This window comes from Crocodylus siamensis, chromosome 1 (genome assembly GCF_052110815.1).
Source record: "Crocodylus siamensis isolate JL-2025a chromosome 1, ASM5211081v1, whole genome shotgun sequence".
Lineage (NCBI taxonomy): Eukaryota > Metazoa > Chordata > Crocodylia > Crocodylidae > Crocodylus > Crocodylus siamensis.
In genome coordinates, this window is record NC_143395.1 from 224,873,111 (window position 1) to 224,888,204 (window position 15,094).

Genomic DNA, 15,094 nt, shown 5'->3' on the forward strand with positions numbered 1-15,094 from the left:
CGTGTGTGTGGTATATGAATTAGTAATCCACATATGTGTATTGAATGTGCAGGTGTTGGTAACTGGTAACTGATTCTATCTAAATGTGGTGTGTGTAGCGTATATGGGCTTAAACTGGTTATAGGTATGCATAAACTTAGACTAGTTATTTTGAACGTGTGTATTTGAGTTGCTAGTGCGAGTGGTGTGTGTGTGTGTATATATATGGCATTGTGTGTATGATATACAAATTAGTGATCCATGTCTAACTTTTGGGGTGTATAGTGTATGTGCCTGAGCTGGTAATGTGAGTGTGTATGCCTAATAAGGGTGTATGCACCTAGTGAGTGTGTGCTTAATTGATTTTTATGTGTGCATGTGCAGTTGTACACCACACCCTCCTGTCTAACAGCACAATATTGAGATCCTAAGCGTTGGCCTGACCCCTCAAGGCAACAAAGGTAACACTACAGGAAAGGAGGTGGGGGGAAAGAAAAGGACAGGGAGACCCCAAAGACTCTGAAGCCCCCCCGCTATCCCCCAGGAGCAGCTTCACAACCCTGGGGTGTCCCTCCCCAGTGGGGACACTCTTTCCAGGGTAACTTACTACTCCACAGTCCTGGAGGAGTGCCTTCTGTTCTCCAAGTTGAGCTCTGTTCCCTGCTGGGCATTCCTGCCGCCCGACTCTGCTCGGACCAGCCTGGCTTAGGACCACATGGACCACTGTGTGTTTGCCTTGTCCTAGGGGTTAGAGGTCCGGACAGCCTTGTGCAGCACTGGGGCTTGGTCTACTCCCGGACCCTCTGGGCATCATCGTCTGCACTGAGCTGCTGCCCTGTGCCAGCAGCTGTAGACCTGAGCCACCTCAAGTGGCTCCTGGGGTCTCTGACCCTCCATGCAGCACCTCCGGCACTGAGCTCCCGGTCTCCTCCAGAGGTTGGGGACCTAAGATGCCCAAACGGCTCCAAAGATCCTGCTCCACGCACTGGCCTGTGCACTGTGTCTCTGGCTGCACACCAAAGATTGCAGACCCGAGCCACCTCACACAGCTCCCAGGGTCCAGACACCGTGCACTGTGCTGTGCACCAAGAGCCTAGCCGCTGGAGTCGTCCGCAGCTCCCCACAGATAAAAATCTTCAGGGGCTTTTCTTGGGCTATTGCTTTGCCCAGTTGGGCAGCTCTCCTCAGCTCTTTTAAGTTCTGCTCTTCTCTCTTCTTTGTCCCCAACGCATCTCCCTGGTGCTGGGCACGCAGCTCCTTTTATGTGCTCCAGGGCTCCGCCCCTGAATTCTTCTGGACCTGACAGTGTTGCAGTCTTCAGTCAGGTCCAGGGGAGCTCTTGTCCCCCTCCCCTCAGGAAAGGGGTATGCCTTTATTTCTCTTGCACCCTCCTGACTGGTGGATGGGCTCTACCAATTAAAACAGCAGAATCTCAAGCGTGGGACTCAACCCACGCTCTGAAAGGTAATCCTGCTACATATACTTAGTGCCAAACGGGACACTCACAAAGGAACTGTTCCTAGGTAAGGAGATTCAAAATCTTACAACCAGGATAAAAACCAATGCAAGACATGTACCACATGATGGGCAAAAGTACTAAAGTTAGCAAACAGTTAACAAAAGTTCAGTACCAAGTTTCTGACCAGAAAGTACTTTATTGGCAGGTGGCAAGAGTAATACCCAGCTGTGCTGTAACAAAGCAGCTGTTAAACTAAATGATGGGAAATACATAGTGTTAAAAAACAGTTTTCACTCAAAAGAATAAGTGTGAAAGGGTAAAAGACCACTCTTTGGAAGTTAGAAAGCAACTTAAAAGAAAAATAAAGTGAAAACTTTACAGGTTGCTATAAATCCTGCATTAAGTTAAACAAATTGGACAGGGTAAATTATACTGTGGGCATACATCTGGGATGTAAGCTAAGAGTAAAACAGTTAAAAAGCCAACCTGATATGAGGCAGGGAAGACTCATGCTATGCTGTAAGTTAGGTAACGAGGGGGGAAAACAACAGTACTTCTGTTTCATAAGTATAACAAAGTCCTGGAAAATCCCACGTGCAGATAATTAATAAAAGAGTATGGAGCTCTGCTACTAAATGCCCTGTGCTGCTGCTGCTCTGCCTCTGGCCCTGTGGGCCCCACCCCGCTCCCTCCCCCATGCCTCCCCCACCTGTTGTGGCCCCTCAGAACCCACCATCATGGCGGGGTGGGGAATGGTGCCCTGTGTCCAGCCCCACCCCTGCTTCTCATCTGGCCCCATTCCCCACACTCTGCCCTCCTCTCCCCACCACATCGGGTCTAGGCCCATTGCTCCCCACCCTCCTTCCCCCTCTGCCTTCAAGGAGCAGGGCTGGGGAGGGGGGCAAGACCAGCAGCCCTGGCCTCACCCCCTGCGCCGGCCCTGCTGAGGGACAGCGGGGATGGCCTTGCTGGCCTTGCCCCTCCACTCCGGCCCTGCTCCTTGGAGGCAGAGGGCAATGGTGGGGATGGTGCCACCGTGACAGTGGGGACTGAGGGGCAGTGGGGGGCAAGGTTAGCGATGTTGGCCTCGCCCTCTCCCCCCACTCTGGCCCCTCAGTCCCTGCCATCATGGGGGGAGCGTGTGGGGATGAAGCCCCACATCTGGCCCCATTTCTCCCCACTCCCTTCTGGCCGCATCAGGTCCAGGCCTGTTTCTCCCCCTCCGGCTCCCTCTGCCTCCAGGACTGCTGGCCTTGGCCACCCCACTCTGGCCCTGCTGAGGGACAGCACTGCCATGACAGCAGGGACTGAGGGGCCGGAGTGAGGGCGAGGCCAGCAGCACTGGTCTCGCCCCCACCTCAGGCCCTGCTGTCACGGGGGTGCTTCTGTCTGTGCAATGCACTCTGATTGGTTGTTCCAGTAGGCATTGTGATTGGCTGCCAAGACAAGCAATCAGAGTGCAAATAAAGTGTTATGGACAGACAGACAGACTAAGGCCTTTACAATATTAGAATATTCTAGAATAGTCCCCCCCTCCCCCTCTGCGCTGCCACTGCCTCTGCCTCCACCTCCCATTGCTACGCCATTGCTGCCTGCTGGGAGCAGTGCTGGTCTTGCCCTCCCCCCCGCATCCCCTGTGCCCCTGCTATCATGGCAGCACTCCACCATGCCGCCACCTCCTGTCCCAATGCTGTATTTGCATTTTGATTGGTTGTTTCACTCAGCCAGAGTGTGAGTAAAGTGTTATGGACAGACAGACAGACAGATTAAGGCTTTTATAATATTTTAAAATTATATTAATTTATAATTATAAGGGCTGACACAGCAGCAGTGCGGGAACTTAAGATGACATGGAGACTGAACTCCTGGTCCCAGATCCCTCTTAGCTGGTGGTGAAGTCTATTGCTGACACAGGCTGGCAATCTTCCCTGTTACTGCTGCTCAAACTCTGCTTGTAGTGGGGGGAGGAGCAGGTGTGTCACAGTAGTGAGAGGGAAAGAATGGGCCTGGGCCCAATGCAGGGGTGGGAGAAGCTGGCCCACCACAGCGGTGACAGGGAGGGAGCAGCTGGCCTGCTGTGGTGGTGGTGGGCAGGGACCAAGCAGCAGGCCTAGGTCATACCTAAACTGCCATTTCCTTCACTGTGAAAACATCTTGTTTTTTTAATGAGCTCCATCACTGTTTTGTTAGAAATGGAGTATTGTTAGAATATTGTTAGAAATGGAGTGTTGTTAGAAATGCACAGTTTGCATCTCGTACCTGATAAGTAAAAACACTGCCAAGGACTTTTTTTCCTTGGCCAGCCTTGTTACAGTTTTTCTTATGCTAAATCACTCTCTCCCCCACACTCCCCCTGGTTTTCTCATGCAGATTACAGAAGCTGGAATTCAACTGACTGTGTCCTTGAAAAGGGGGGGGGATTTAAACTCTTGGTGACCTAAAGAACTTTCTGAGCATGCGCAATTAGCTGATGCATATTTACTTATCCGCCCTGCATACTGAAGTAGTTAATTATAATATACATGCGATGGATGAAGTGATGTAGCCACATACATGTTTGTATGAAACGGAAATGAGCTGTAAGAGTTCCTGTTTCTGCACACGTGCCCAGGAGGGGAAGGATAAAATACCAGCTGAGAATTTCCTCAGGGGTTCGGCGTAATCTGAGTCCTTTGGCTCTGCTCCGACCCTATTTGCAAATACACCTTTTGTGCTGCTAATAAGTGTGTGTCTGAGATTCTTTTGCGAGCCTCCAAAGAAACGAACCGCAATTTTTTGCAACAGTTTGAAAGTGACTGACTGTAACAGAGAGCTGGTGGCTCCTGTTACTATAAGAAGAAAAAGTGCAGCTAGAGGGTATGTGCAAATGAAACGGGGGCCCTAAATTGAAGTGGTGGATTTTTAAAAACACCGCTTCAATTTAGAGCCCTTTAAACCCCTATGCTGAGCACACACTTGAACTTACCTGCCTCTCTGATAGCAGGGTGGGGAGGGCAAGCTGCCAGTGGGTGGAGCGGTCCCTGAGCTGGGGCAGGGAGCTGGGGCTTCCCTCTGCGGGAATGGCGGCTCCCCCCCAGGTGGCACCCACCCGCAGGCACCTGGCTCAGGTGGTCCCAGGGGGCACCGCAGCCACAGAGGGAAGCATCAGGCCCCTACACAGCTCAGGCAGGCAGGAAAAAAGGTGGAGCCTGCCTTCCCGGGCTGCTGCCAGGCTCCTGCAAAGCCCCTGAGCTCCATGGCTGTAGCAGTTGGAAATAATGCGCACTATGCCACTGAGGCATGGAAACACCAACACTATTAAAGTGGTGCAAAAGCATTTAACCGACTTTAAAATGTTGTGCACACATGCCCCTTGTTTCATCTACACACAGCCAGAGGGGCTAGGCAGTAGCAAAACCCTGCTGCCCAGGCAGGGGAGACCTACTGGAGAAAAGGTTTGCACTGCTGTCAGTCAAACGCTCTCTGCCTCGAGCAAGCTTGCTGCAAGGCAGTAGGCAGCTGGAGAGCTGAGACCATGACTGGTTACTGCAGGTTTGGCAGCCCAAAATAAGCTGACCAAGCAATAGCTAACTCCACTAAGAGGAAGCTACTAGGGCAGGAGTTTTATGTTGCCATGGCAACCAGTAACTAAGCCCCGCATGTGCTTAGGGAACTACTTGGCCAGGAGGGGGCCAGGCCTGATGCATAGAATCCAGGGCCTGAGCTGGTCAAGCAGTCTTACTCTGCAAGCTGCTGGATAAAGAGCTCTGGGCTAGAGAGACCGCTGGGGAATGCCAGGCTGATTCAGAGCTACTTACTCTCAGACGGGCCAGCCGAACACTGATGCCTTACAAGAGAAACACCTCCCTGGCGACGGGGAAAGGGATGGGGAAGAGGGAATCTGGCTGCCAGACAGCTAGAGCAGGATAAGTTTTGTTAGTGTTCATGTCTGGTGGTTTGTGGAAGGGACTGTTGAGGGGTGGTTTTTGGAGGTCCCATTAGTGCCCCAAATGCATGTGACTACTTTGAGCCCTGCTGCAGGCAGGCTAGAGGTGTAGTCAGAGGTACTCAAAGTACTTGGAACAGGGCAGAGCTTGGGGCCAGAGGGCCTAGAACAAGAACAGAGTGGAGACAGAGTGGCCAAGGGCTCAAACTCCTAAAGGAGTGTTGGGGAAATAGGCCAGCTACTGTGTAGCACCCATACACCAAAGGGTGTGTTCATATACTGAGGAACACTGGCCTCCTCCCGTCTTTGGGCTCGTTCCTAGCCGCGATCAATTAGGCTGAGAACGACGGGGTGTCGGCAAGATGATTTATTGCTCTGCAGAGTGGTGCTCCATGTCTAAAGACAAAGGAGCCCCCCGCCTTGAGTTTACAGCTTGATATTTATACGTTACATAGCTACATGTGCATTCAAGGTCTTTTGTTTTCTGTTACAAAGTTGCAGGACACAGCTTTAGACTGTTTAGAACTAGTTCTGTGATTAACCTTGTCAGTAAAAGATTCATGGTTTTGCTTACTGTCAGCAAAAGAGTTTTTTTTAAGCTTAGGGAAAGGTCAGCAAAAGTTTAGTATTAGATCCTCTGTTCAGCAAGGGGTCATCTGCTTTTTACAGGTTATATTGTTTTTCTGACAGGAGCTAAGCCAGATCCTGATAGGGCAAGACTAGGGTTGGGGCCCAGAAGCTAGGTCCAACACAGGGGATCTAAGCTAAGTGCCCCAGTAAGAGAAAAGAGGCAGAGGCCAAGTGGGCAAAGACCCCTACAAGGGAGTGACTAGACTGTTTGATACCATCTGCAAGGCACGGGTGTTAGAAATATTATTAAAAATGCATTATCAATAGCTGTTAGCTCCCATCAATAGGGTTGTCCTTTGAATAAGCAAGGCTGCCAGCCCTCCTTGTCTCCTTAATGAGAGAGGGAAGGGGGGGTTGGAAACTGAAGGAAAAACTCCAAGAGCTCTCTTTGTTCTGCAAATTTACTATCTCTTTGTTACACTAAATCACACTTTCTTTCATGGCTCCCACGGCTCTTAGGCTAAGATAAGAATAATTGCCATCTTAGCCTTGAGGTTAAACCCTCCATAACCTCCAGTGCTTTCTGGGCAAGCGCAATAACCTAATACATATTAAGCCTATCCGCCCCGCATACTTAAGTAGCTAATTATAATACACATGGGATGCATGATCTGACGTATTCTCATGCATGTTTGTATGAACCGGAAATGAGTTGTAAGAGTTCCTGTTTCTGTACACGTGCCAGAAAAGAGGGGATAAAAGCCTGCTAATGATTGTACTCAGGGGCAGAGGGTTTTGATCTTTTGTCTTCTCCCTCTGACCCTATTTGCAAATATATACCTTTTGTCTCACCAACAATGTGTGCCTAAGGATTTGTTATTCAATGAGCCTCCAAAGAAAACGAACCGAGAGAGAGTTTTTTTACCTCAATCTGGCGCCCAACGTGGGGCTTTCTTTGGATAACTCCGGAGTTCGTCGGCACATCGTCTCTGCCCCCCTGGGGGGTTTGCGCGCCGAGCCTTTCTTTTTGGCTCGCCCTGAGGGGGGGCTTGAGGTGTGAGCCGGAACATCCGGAACACTAAGAGCTCCTATGCAAATTTTGTTTTTTTTGGAGTCTCCAGGTACACATTTTTGGATTTGGATCGAGATCTCTGGGGTATCTGAGTGAGTATACGAATTCCCTTTGCCCAATTTGGTTCTGGGTCCGGAGCAGGAGGTGTGCATGTTCTCATGGTAAATCATCTGCTGTAAGGGACTTTTTGGTATTTGGTGTGCCTTGGGTGCACTTTTGTGGGCAAAATGGGTACGGTTAGCTCCCGTGTAGAAAACACGGATACCCCTCTAAGGTGCTTATTACGTCATTTTAATAAATTTGCAAGGCCGGCCGATTACGGAATAAAAATGAAAAAAGTTGATTTAACTAAGTTTTGTCAACTCGATTGGCCAACATTTGGGGTCCACTGGACCCCAAAAGGATCCTTTGTGCTAAAAGAAGTGATAGCTATCCATGAAATTGTTATACAAAATGGGTATTGGAATCAGTTTCCTTATATTGATTGTTGGTTGTGGGTGGTTCAAAATCAGCCACCTTGGATTAAGAATTACTTAGTAAAGTCTCATGTGATGCTTGTTAAGAAAAAGACTCGGGGGGGGTGCCTGTACTTCCTGAGTCTAATGAGGGGGGGAATTCTGAATTGGCTGAGTACCGGACCCGTGCTCCGGTTGCCCTGTCGGGTAGCGAAGATGAGTCAGACGCCTCCTCGGCATCCAGTCCTTCTGCACCACCGCCCCCTCCCTTAGAGAGACCACCACCGACGTACCAAGGCATACCTAATGAGTTAGAGCGTGAGCCTCAGCCAAGTGCCTCATCTGAATCAGGAAATAAGGGTTATTATTTGCGCAAGCCTGTAGAGTCACAGCCGGTGCTGAACTGTCCGATGCGAGAGGTTATTGGGGAAGGAGGCACTGCAACTTTTGTCTACACCCCATTTAGCACTTCAGATTTATTTAACTGGAAGAATCAGAGCCCCTCTTTTCGTGAAGACCCTGAAAAGATGAGGGATTTGTTTCGATCCATTGGGCAGACTCATCGACCCACTTGGGCTGATGTCCAGATGATGCTCCAGACCCTCCTAACCCCGGAGGAGAGGAGATTAGTGTTAGGGACAGCAGAGCGTATTGCGACAGCCAGAGTTGAGTTAGAGGGTGCTGCTGGTCGTACTCTGCGTGATACCTTCCCTGTAGAAGAGCCGAGATGGGATAATCACACTGCCGAAGGCAGAGAGCTGAGTGCACGGTATCTGGGAATTATAGTGGAAGCAATGGGAAAGGCAGTGCCTCGGGTTACCAATCTGTCTAAGTTGTATGAAGTGAGACAGGGAAAAGAGGAGGATCCCTCAGCTTTCCTTGGGAGGCTGTATGAGGCGTTTCGCAGGTTTTCGGATCTGGATCCAGAAGCCCCAGATAACCAGCGCATGGTAAATCTTATGTTTATTGGTCAATCTGCTGCTGATATCCGTAAGAAGTTACAGAAAACTGAGGGAGGTGCTGGGAAACCGATTTCAGAGCTGGTGGAAATTGCATATAAGGTGTATGGGAATCGTGAGCAAGTGCAGGAGCGCAAAGAGGATAAAAAGGCTCAGCGACAGATGGCAGCACTAGCAGCTGCTATAACTGGAGGGAACTCTGAAAAGGCTGGGATGCAGAAGGGGAAAGGAGAAAGAGTGGGAGCAGACGTTTGTGCTTATTGCAAAGAGAAAGGACACTGGAAGAGGGAATGCCCAAAGTTGAAGGAGAAGAGAGAGGGGGAACCGAGAGGTCACCTCATGCGGGCAGAAGACAAGGGTGAGGATTCAGAATGAAGGGGACAGGGATCTAAGACCACTACCCTTCGGGTTGGAGCCCGAGAAGATCCCATGGTAACCATTAGGGTTGGTGGCAAAAACTTTGAAGCCTTGGTGGATACTGGGGCTACATTTTCAATGATTCCAGAAAAACCCCCCTGTGCAGGAACTAGTGAACAGCATGTACTTGTGGAAGGGATTGAGGGAATGCAAACCCGACTCCCTGTTTGTAAACCACTCCTCACCAAAGTGGGAGATCATTTGCTTGAGCACTCCTTTGTGTATTCTCCAAGTTGCCCGGTTGCACTCCTTGGGCGGGACTTACTCACAAAATTGCAAGCTGAGATCTTTTTCAGAGACGATCAGATGGTGGTCCAGCTACCTGTCAAGCAGAGCTCGAACTATCAGATGGCTCTCCTGAAGGACCGACGCCCTGCAGTAAGTCCAGAAGATCACATGACTGGAGTAGACCCCTCGGTATGGGCTGATGGAACCCCTGCGCGAGCTAAGTTCGTCTCCCCGGTAAGGATCGTACTCAAGGATGGGGAGGGGCCCGTTCGGGTAAAGCAGTACCCACTCAGCCGAGCGGCCAGAGCTGGACTCAAGCCGTTAATAGAGAAATACAAGAGGTACGGATGGCTAGTGGAAGGGACTTCACCCTATAACACCCCCATCCTTGGAGTGCCAAAGGCAGATGGGGTCTCATACAGACTGGTCCAAGACTTACGGGCAGTAAATAAGAAGGTCCTTTCAGACCATCCTGTAGTCCTGAACCCTCACACGATTTTGACACAAGTACCGGGGGAAGCTGAAATATTTTCAGTGCTAGATTTGAAAGATGCTTTCTTCTCTATTCCCCTTCACCGAGACAGTCAAAAATTGTTTGCTTTTGAATGGGAGGATCCAGACACCTTCCATAAAGCCCAACTCATGTGGACAGTTCTCCCACAAGGATTCGTAGCAGCCCCTCATATTTTCGGACTTGCCCTTCAGAAGGACTTGGAGGAGTGGAAGGGATCACACCCCGCAGTGACTCTCCTCCAGTATGTGGATGACCTGCTAGTTGCAAGCCCAAACTTGCAGCTCTGTGAGGAAGCCACCAGGTCACTCCTAAACACTCTAGGGGAAAAAGGATATAAAGTTTCTAGAGAGAAAGCCCAGATATGTCAGCCTGAAGTCACATTTTTGGGATATAAGCTCTCAAAAGGAGTCAGAGCCCTAAGTGCAGATCGCATACAGGCAATCCAAGGTCTAACCCCACCTAAGTCACCCAAGGAGCTACGAGCATTCCTAGGGCTAACTGGGTTCTGTCGACTATGGATACCAGATTATGGTGGGAAGGCTAGACCACTGTATGACTCCCTGACTAAGGAGAGTCTCACTAAATGGAAATGGAATAAAGAAATGCAGCATGCCTTTGATCTGCTTAAAGCAGCATTAACCCAGCCCCCTGCCCTGGCCATCCCAAACAGTAAAAAGCCATATCGACTGTATGTTCATGAGAATCGAGGGGTTGCATCAGGGGTGTTGACACAGCCATCGGGCCCGACCTGGAGACCCGTGGGATATTACTCAAAGGTTCTAGATCCAGTGGCACTCGGGTGGCCAGCCTGTCTTCGGGCTGTGGCAGCCACAGCAGTGGTTGTTGAAGAAGCCCAGAAGATAGTCATGGGTGCGGATATGGAAATACTCACTCCTCATGGAGTTCCCCAGATCCTAGGGACTGAGGGAGGGAAATTTCTTAACCCCTCCAGACAATCACGGTATGAGATATTTTTGCTCTCTAATCCAGGACTTACTTTCAAACATACTACAGCCTTAAACCCTGCAACCTTGCTGCCGGAGCCAGGGAAACCGATGCATGACTGCCTTGAGGTCCTAAATCAAACCACACAGGTGCGACCTGATCTTGCTGAAGACCCAATTGAGGACCCAGATGTTGAATACTTCGTAGACGGCTCCAGCTCTGTCATCGATGGAAAAAGACGAACAGGATGTGCAGTGGTAACCTTGGATAAGGTAGTATGGAGGGAGTCATTGCCAAGCTCATGGTCGGCACAGGCCGCAGAACTCACTGCGCTCACCCGAGCATTACAGCTGGGGACAGACCAGCGGGTTAATATATACACTGACTCTCGCTATGCTTTTTCTACAGTCCATGCACACGGACTATTGTGGAAAGAAAGGGGTTTTATTACGGCCTCTGGGAATAAAATTGCTAATGGCCCCCAGATTATCAAGCTACTAGAGGCACTCCACCAGCCTAAAGAGGTAGCAGTCATTCATGTGCGGGCCCATGGGAAGGCTGCTGAGGAAAAGCATAAGCTTGGAAATGCAAAGGCTGATTCAGCAGCAAAGGAAGCTGCATTTATTGGGGGAGAAGCGGAGGAGGTATCCAAGCAGGCCATGTCCCATGCCATATGGCCAGACATCCAAGATTTAGTCCCACAGTATTCCCCTGAAGAAGATAAATTTGCACAAAGAGCTTGTGCAGAAAAGAACTCCCAGGGGTGGTGGATAGTACCAGGAGGGAAAGTCATGATACCCAGGCCATTGCTTCGGGAGGTGCTGCAACAGCTCCATGCAAGAACCCATATGGGAGGCTTGGCCATGGGTGATCTAGTGATTCGCCAAGCAGTAGCTCCAGGGCTATATGTAGAAGCTCAGCGCATTGCTACCAAGTGCATCACATGCCAGAAAGTAAACCCCCGAAGGAAACCCCCTGTGCCAATGGGAGGTAGACCCTGGGCAGCGTACCGTGGACAGGCATGGCAGATTGATTTTGCCGAGCTCCCACGGTCTGGACATCACGGGTTTTTACTTGTCATGGTAGACCAGCTCTCTGGTTGGGTCGAGGCCTGGCCCACCAGGACTGCCACTGCGGCTACAGTAGTGAAGTATTTGTTGCAGGAGATCATTCCCCGGTATTCCCTGCCTGAGTCCATTGAGTCGGATCAAGGACAACACTTCGTGGGAAAAGTGGTTCAAGGAGTCGCGCAAACTCTCAAGGTTACTTGGAAATTACACACACCATGGAGACCACAGAGTTCAGGACAAGTGGAACGTATGAATAGGACTTTAAAGACTTTGCTCACCAAAATCTGTATTGAAACACGTCTTAAGTGGCCTCAAGCATTACCGCTCGCCCTTACTTGCATTCGAAACACTCCCCGACGGGGCCTTAAATTGACCCCATATGAAATTATGTTTGGCAAGCCCCCTCGAGTCTTACCTCCTGGGATGCGAGAGAATGTAACTTTTGAATTAGGTAATAGTGAGCTTCATATGTACGTTATTGCTTTGCAGTCTGTCTTGTTTTCTCTTCACAGGTATGCAGCCTCCTTTCAGCGCCTGCCTTTAGACGTACCGGTACATGACTTCTCCCCGGGAGACTGGGTCTTGGTGCAGCGGTGGAAGAAGGAACCTCTGACTGAGAGGTGGAGTGGCCCTTTCCAGGTACTTCTAACAACCCACACCGCTGTAAAGATTGCTGGCCATGACCGTTGGATACACCATACCCGTGTGAAACGACATCCACAAGCGTCAGAGGACAACAACTCCCAAGACGAACTCACTCCGGAAGCTGAGTCGTCTTCAGAACAAGAAGCCAGCAAGTGGAGCTGTGAACCTATTGGTGATCTCCAAGTGCGCCTGAGACGGCTTAATCAAAGTTCAGAAAATTAGTCCGGAAAGTAAAAGGGAAAATATGGTGGGAATTATAATGTGCCTTGTTGTTATCTGCATAATGAAAGAAGCAGGATTGCATAGCCTTAGCCACTGGCCTATGCCCCCGCTTTCCCAAATTACTCCCCCAGGGACAAATTTGTATGTTGATATGATGGAGAGAATTGCAAGTACTTTTAATCTTACCAACTGCTGGGCCTGTGGGGGCTCCGAGAGGCCGGAGAACAGTGGCCTTGGAGGGCTTTTCCTTTGGCCCCAAAATGGTTAGTCAGTGACAAAGCAGATGTTAAGAGTACTGGTCAAGAATGGGATGAGAACCACAGCTGGGATCTTTCCCAAGTGGCATTGGGAGAGTACTGTATTAGCAGTAATGGTACAGGAAGGAGGTTAGGACATAGTCAGTGTACATGGACATTAAAATGGGCCCGAGTATGCAGCAGGTATGCTGATCAATGGAATTCTGCTGCCATTAGGCTCCCAATCTCCACACAGATGCAAAATCTCAAAAGGACAAGAATATTACCTTTCGATCCTGACCCTACCAGATGTCAGGCATATGAAAAGACCCGAGGCGAACGATTTACCTACATTTATAAGTGGCAATGGGCACACCTGAATGGCACAGTGGCAAGGTTTAATGCATATTGGAGTGCCTTGAATGACACAAATGAAATAACCAAGTGCGAGTATAGGGATAAAGATGGCGTATGGAAATGTCAGTTTAAACTGAGTAACTATCACACTGGCCCTTTAGGGCATAAGGGCACCAAATACTATCCCCTTCTTTTCCACAGCCATGACCCCCTAGCCTTGGGAGGGGAACACAGGGCCCTAAAAGGACATTATTGGATTTGTGGAAAGCGTGCCTATACGGTCCTACCACGAGGGTGGACAGGAACCTGCTATATTGGAGTAATTGTACCATCTTTCTTTTTGTTACCATCTGAGGGTGGAAATAAGCTGGGAGTCTCTTTGTATGATGATTGGAACAGGGCCAAGAGAAGTATTGATGTAAGTTTGACACAGGGTGGCTCCCAAAAGTGGAAGGAGGATGAGTGGCCTCCTCAGAGGATTATTGAGTATTATGGACCAGCTACATGGGCTAATGATGGGAGTTGGGGCTACCGGACACCAATATATATGCTGAATAGAATCATCCGGTTGCAGGCAGTCTTGGAAGTAATTACTAACCAGACCGCCACTGCTCTCGAGTTGCTGGCTCGACAAAGTTCTCAGATGAGGGAAGCCATATACCAAAATCGAATGGCTTTAGACTATTTACTCGCAGAGGATGGCGGAGTCTGTGGAAAGTTCAACCTTTCTAATTGTTGCCTCCAAATAGATGATAACGGGAAGGTGGTCTTAGAGATTGCCAAAGAGATTAGGAAAATAGCCCATGTACCAATACAAACGTGGGAAACCACATGGAATAAGGACTGGTGGTTTCAATTATTTGGAGGACCCTGGTGGAAAAAAGTAGGGTTTGTGCTTTTGTGTGCTCTAACTGGTTTGATTTTTATCCCTTGTCTCATTCCTTGTCTTACTAGATTGATAACCACCACAGTAGAAGGAATGCAGGTTGCAGCAGTCCCTCTAAAAGCACAGACTGTAGCAAAAGTCATGGTCCTCAGAAAAATTCCTCGTAATTATCTTGATATGCCCAAATGAAGTAAAGATCAGAAAGCATCTTGAGGGGGGAATATTGTTAGAAATATTATTAAAAATGCATTATCAATAGCTGTTAGCTCCCATCAATAGGGTTGTCCTTTGAATAAGCAAGGCTGCCAGCCCTCCTTGTCTCCTTAATGAGAGAGGGAAGGGGGGGTTGGAAACTGAAGGAAAAACTCCAAGAGCTCTCTTTGTTCTGCAAATTTACTATCTCTTTGTTACACTAAATCACACTTTCTTTCATGGCTCCCACGGCTCTTAGGCTAAGATAAGAATAATTGCCATCTTAGCCTTGAGGTTAAACCCTCCATAACCTCCAGTGCTTTCTGGGCAAGCGCAATAACCTAATACATATTAAGCCTATCCGCCCCGCATACTTAAGTAGCTAATTATAATACACATGGGATGCATGATCTGACGTATTCTCATGCATGTTTGTATGAACCGGAAATGAGTTGTAAGAGTTCCTGTTTCTGTACACGTGCCAGAAAAGAGGGGATAAAAGCCTGCTAATGATTGTACTCAGGGGCAGAGGGTTTTGATCTTTTGTCTTCTCCCTCTGACCCTATTTGCAAATATATACCTTTTGTCTCACCAACAATGTGTGCCTAAGGATTTGTTATTCAATGAGCCTCCAAAGAAAACGAACCGAGAGAGAGTTTTTTTTACCTCACGGGCATGGTATAAAGTGAAGGATCGAGCCATGTAATTAGCCCTTAAGGCAATAAACACAAGAGGAGATCTGACTTGGCAAGCCATGGGGCAGCCTTCCTTTTCCTAAACGACAATAACATCAAGGTGTGGCAGGAAAGCAACGGCCGAGTGGCCATCGGGAAGTGTCACAGCCACCCCTGGAACAAGCGCTTGCTACACAGATATAGTCTGGTGAAAAAAAACTGGAAGAAAGGAGAGAAAGAAAAGTGTTCTTCCTGGCTGGCTGCTCTTCCTCATGATGGGGCATGTCCT

The 15,094-nt window shown here is 49.1% G+C and overlaps 1 protein-coding gene across 2 annotated transcripts; it reads left to right on the forward strand.

Moving 5' to 3' along the window:
* Nucleotides 1–6,896: 6,896 nt before the first annotated feature.
* LOC149874215 (endogenous retrovirus group 3 member 1 Env polyprotein-like) lies at nt 6,897–14,684 on the forward strand. 2 transcript variants are annotated; one of them, XM_090031608.1, is made up of 2 exons: nt 6,897–7,097; nt 12,106–14,684. In XM_090031608.1, exon 2 carries the CDS (start codon nt 12,953–12,955, stop codon nt 14,126–14,128), a length of 1,176 nt encoding a protein of 391 aa, XP_089887734.1. In that variant the 5' UTR covers nt 6,897–7,097; nt 12,106–12,952; the 3' UTR covers nt 14,129–14,684. The 2 variants fall into 2 exon arrangements, with proteins under 2 accessions (XP_089887734.1, XP_089887733.1); XM_090031607.1 differs by having other exon boundaries at nt 7,062–7,166.
* The last annotated feature ends 410 nt before the right edge of the window (nt 14,685–15,094 follow it).

Excerpts from the sequence above, each read along its gene's own strand:
- LOC149874215 (XM_090031608.1), top strand. The coding sequence starts at position 12,953 with ATGCAAAATCTCAAAAGGACAAGAATATTACCTTTCGATCCTGACCCT.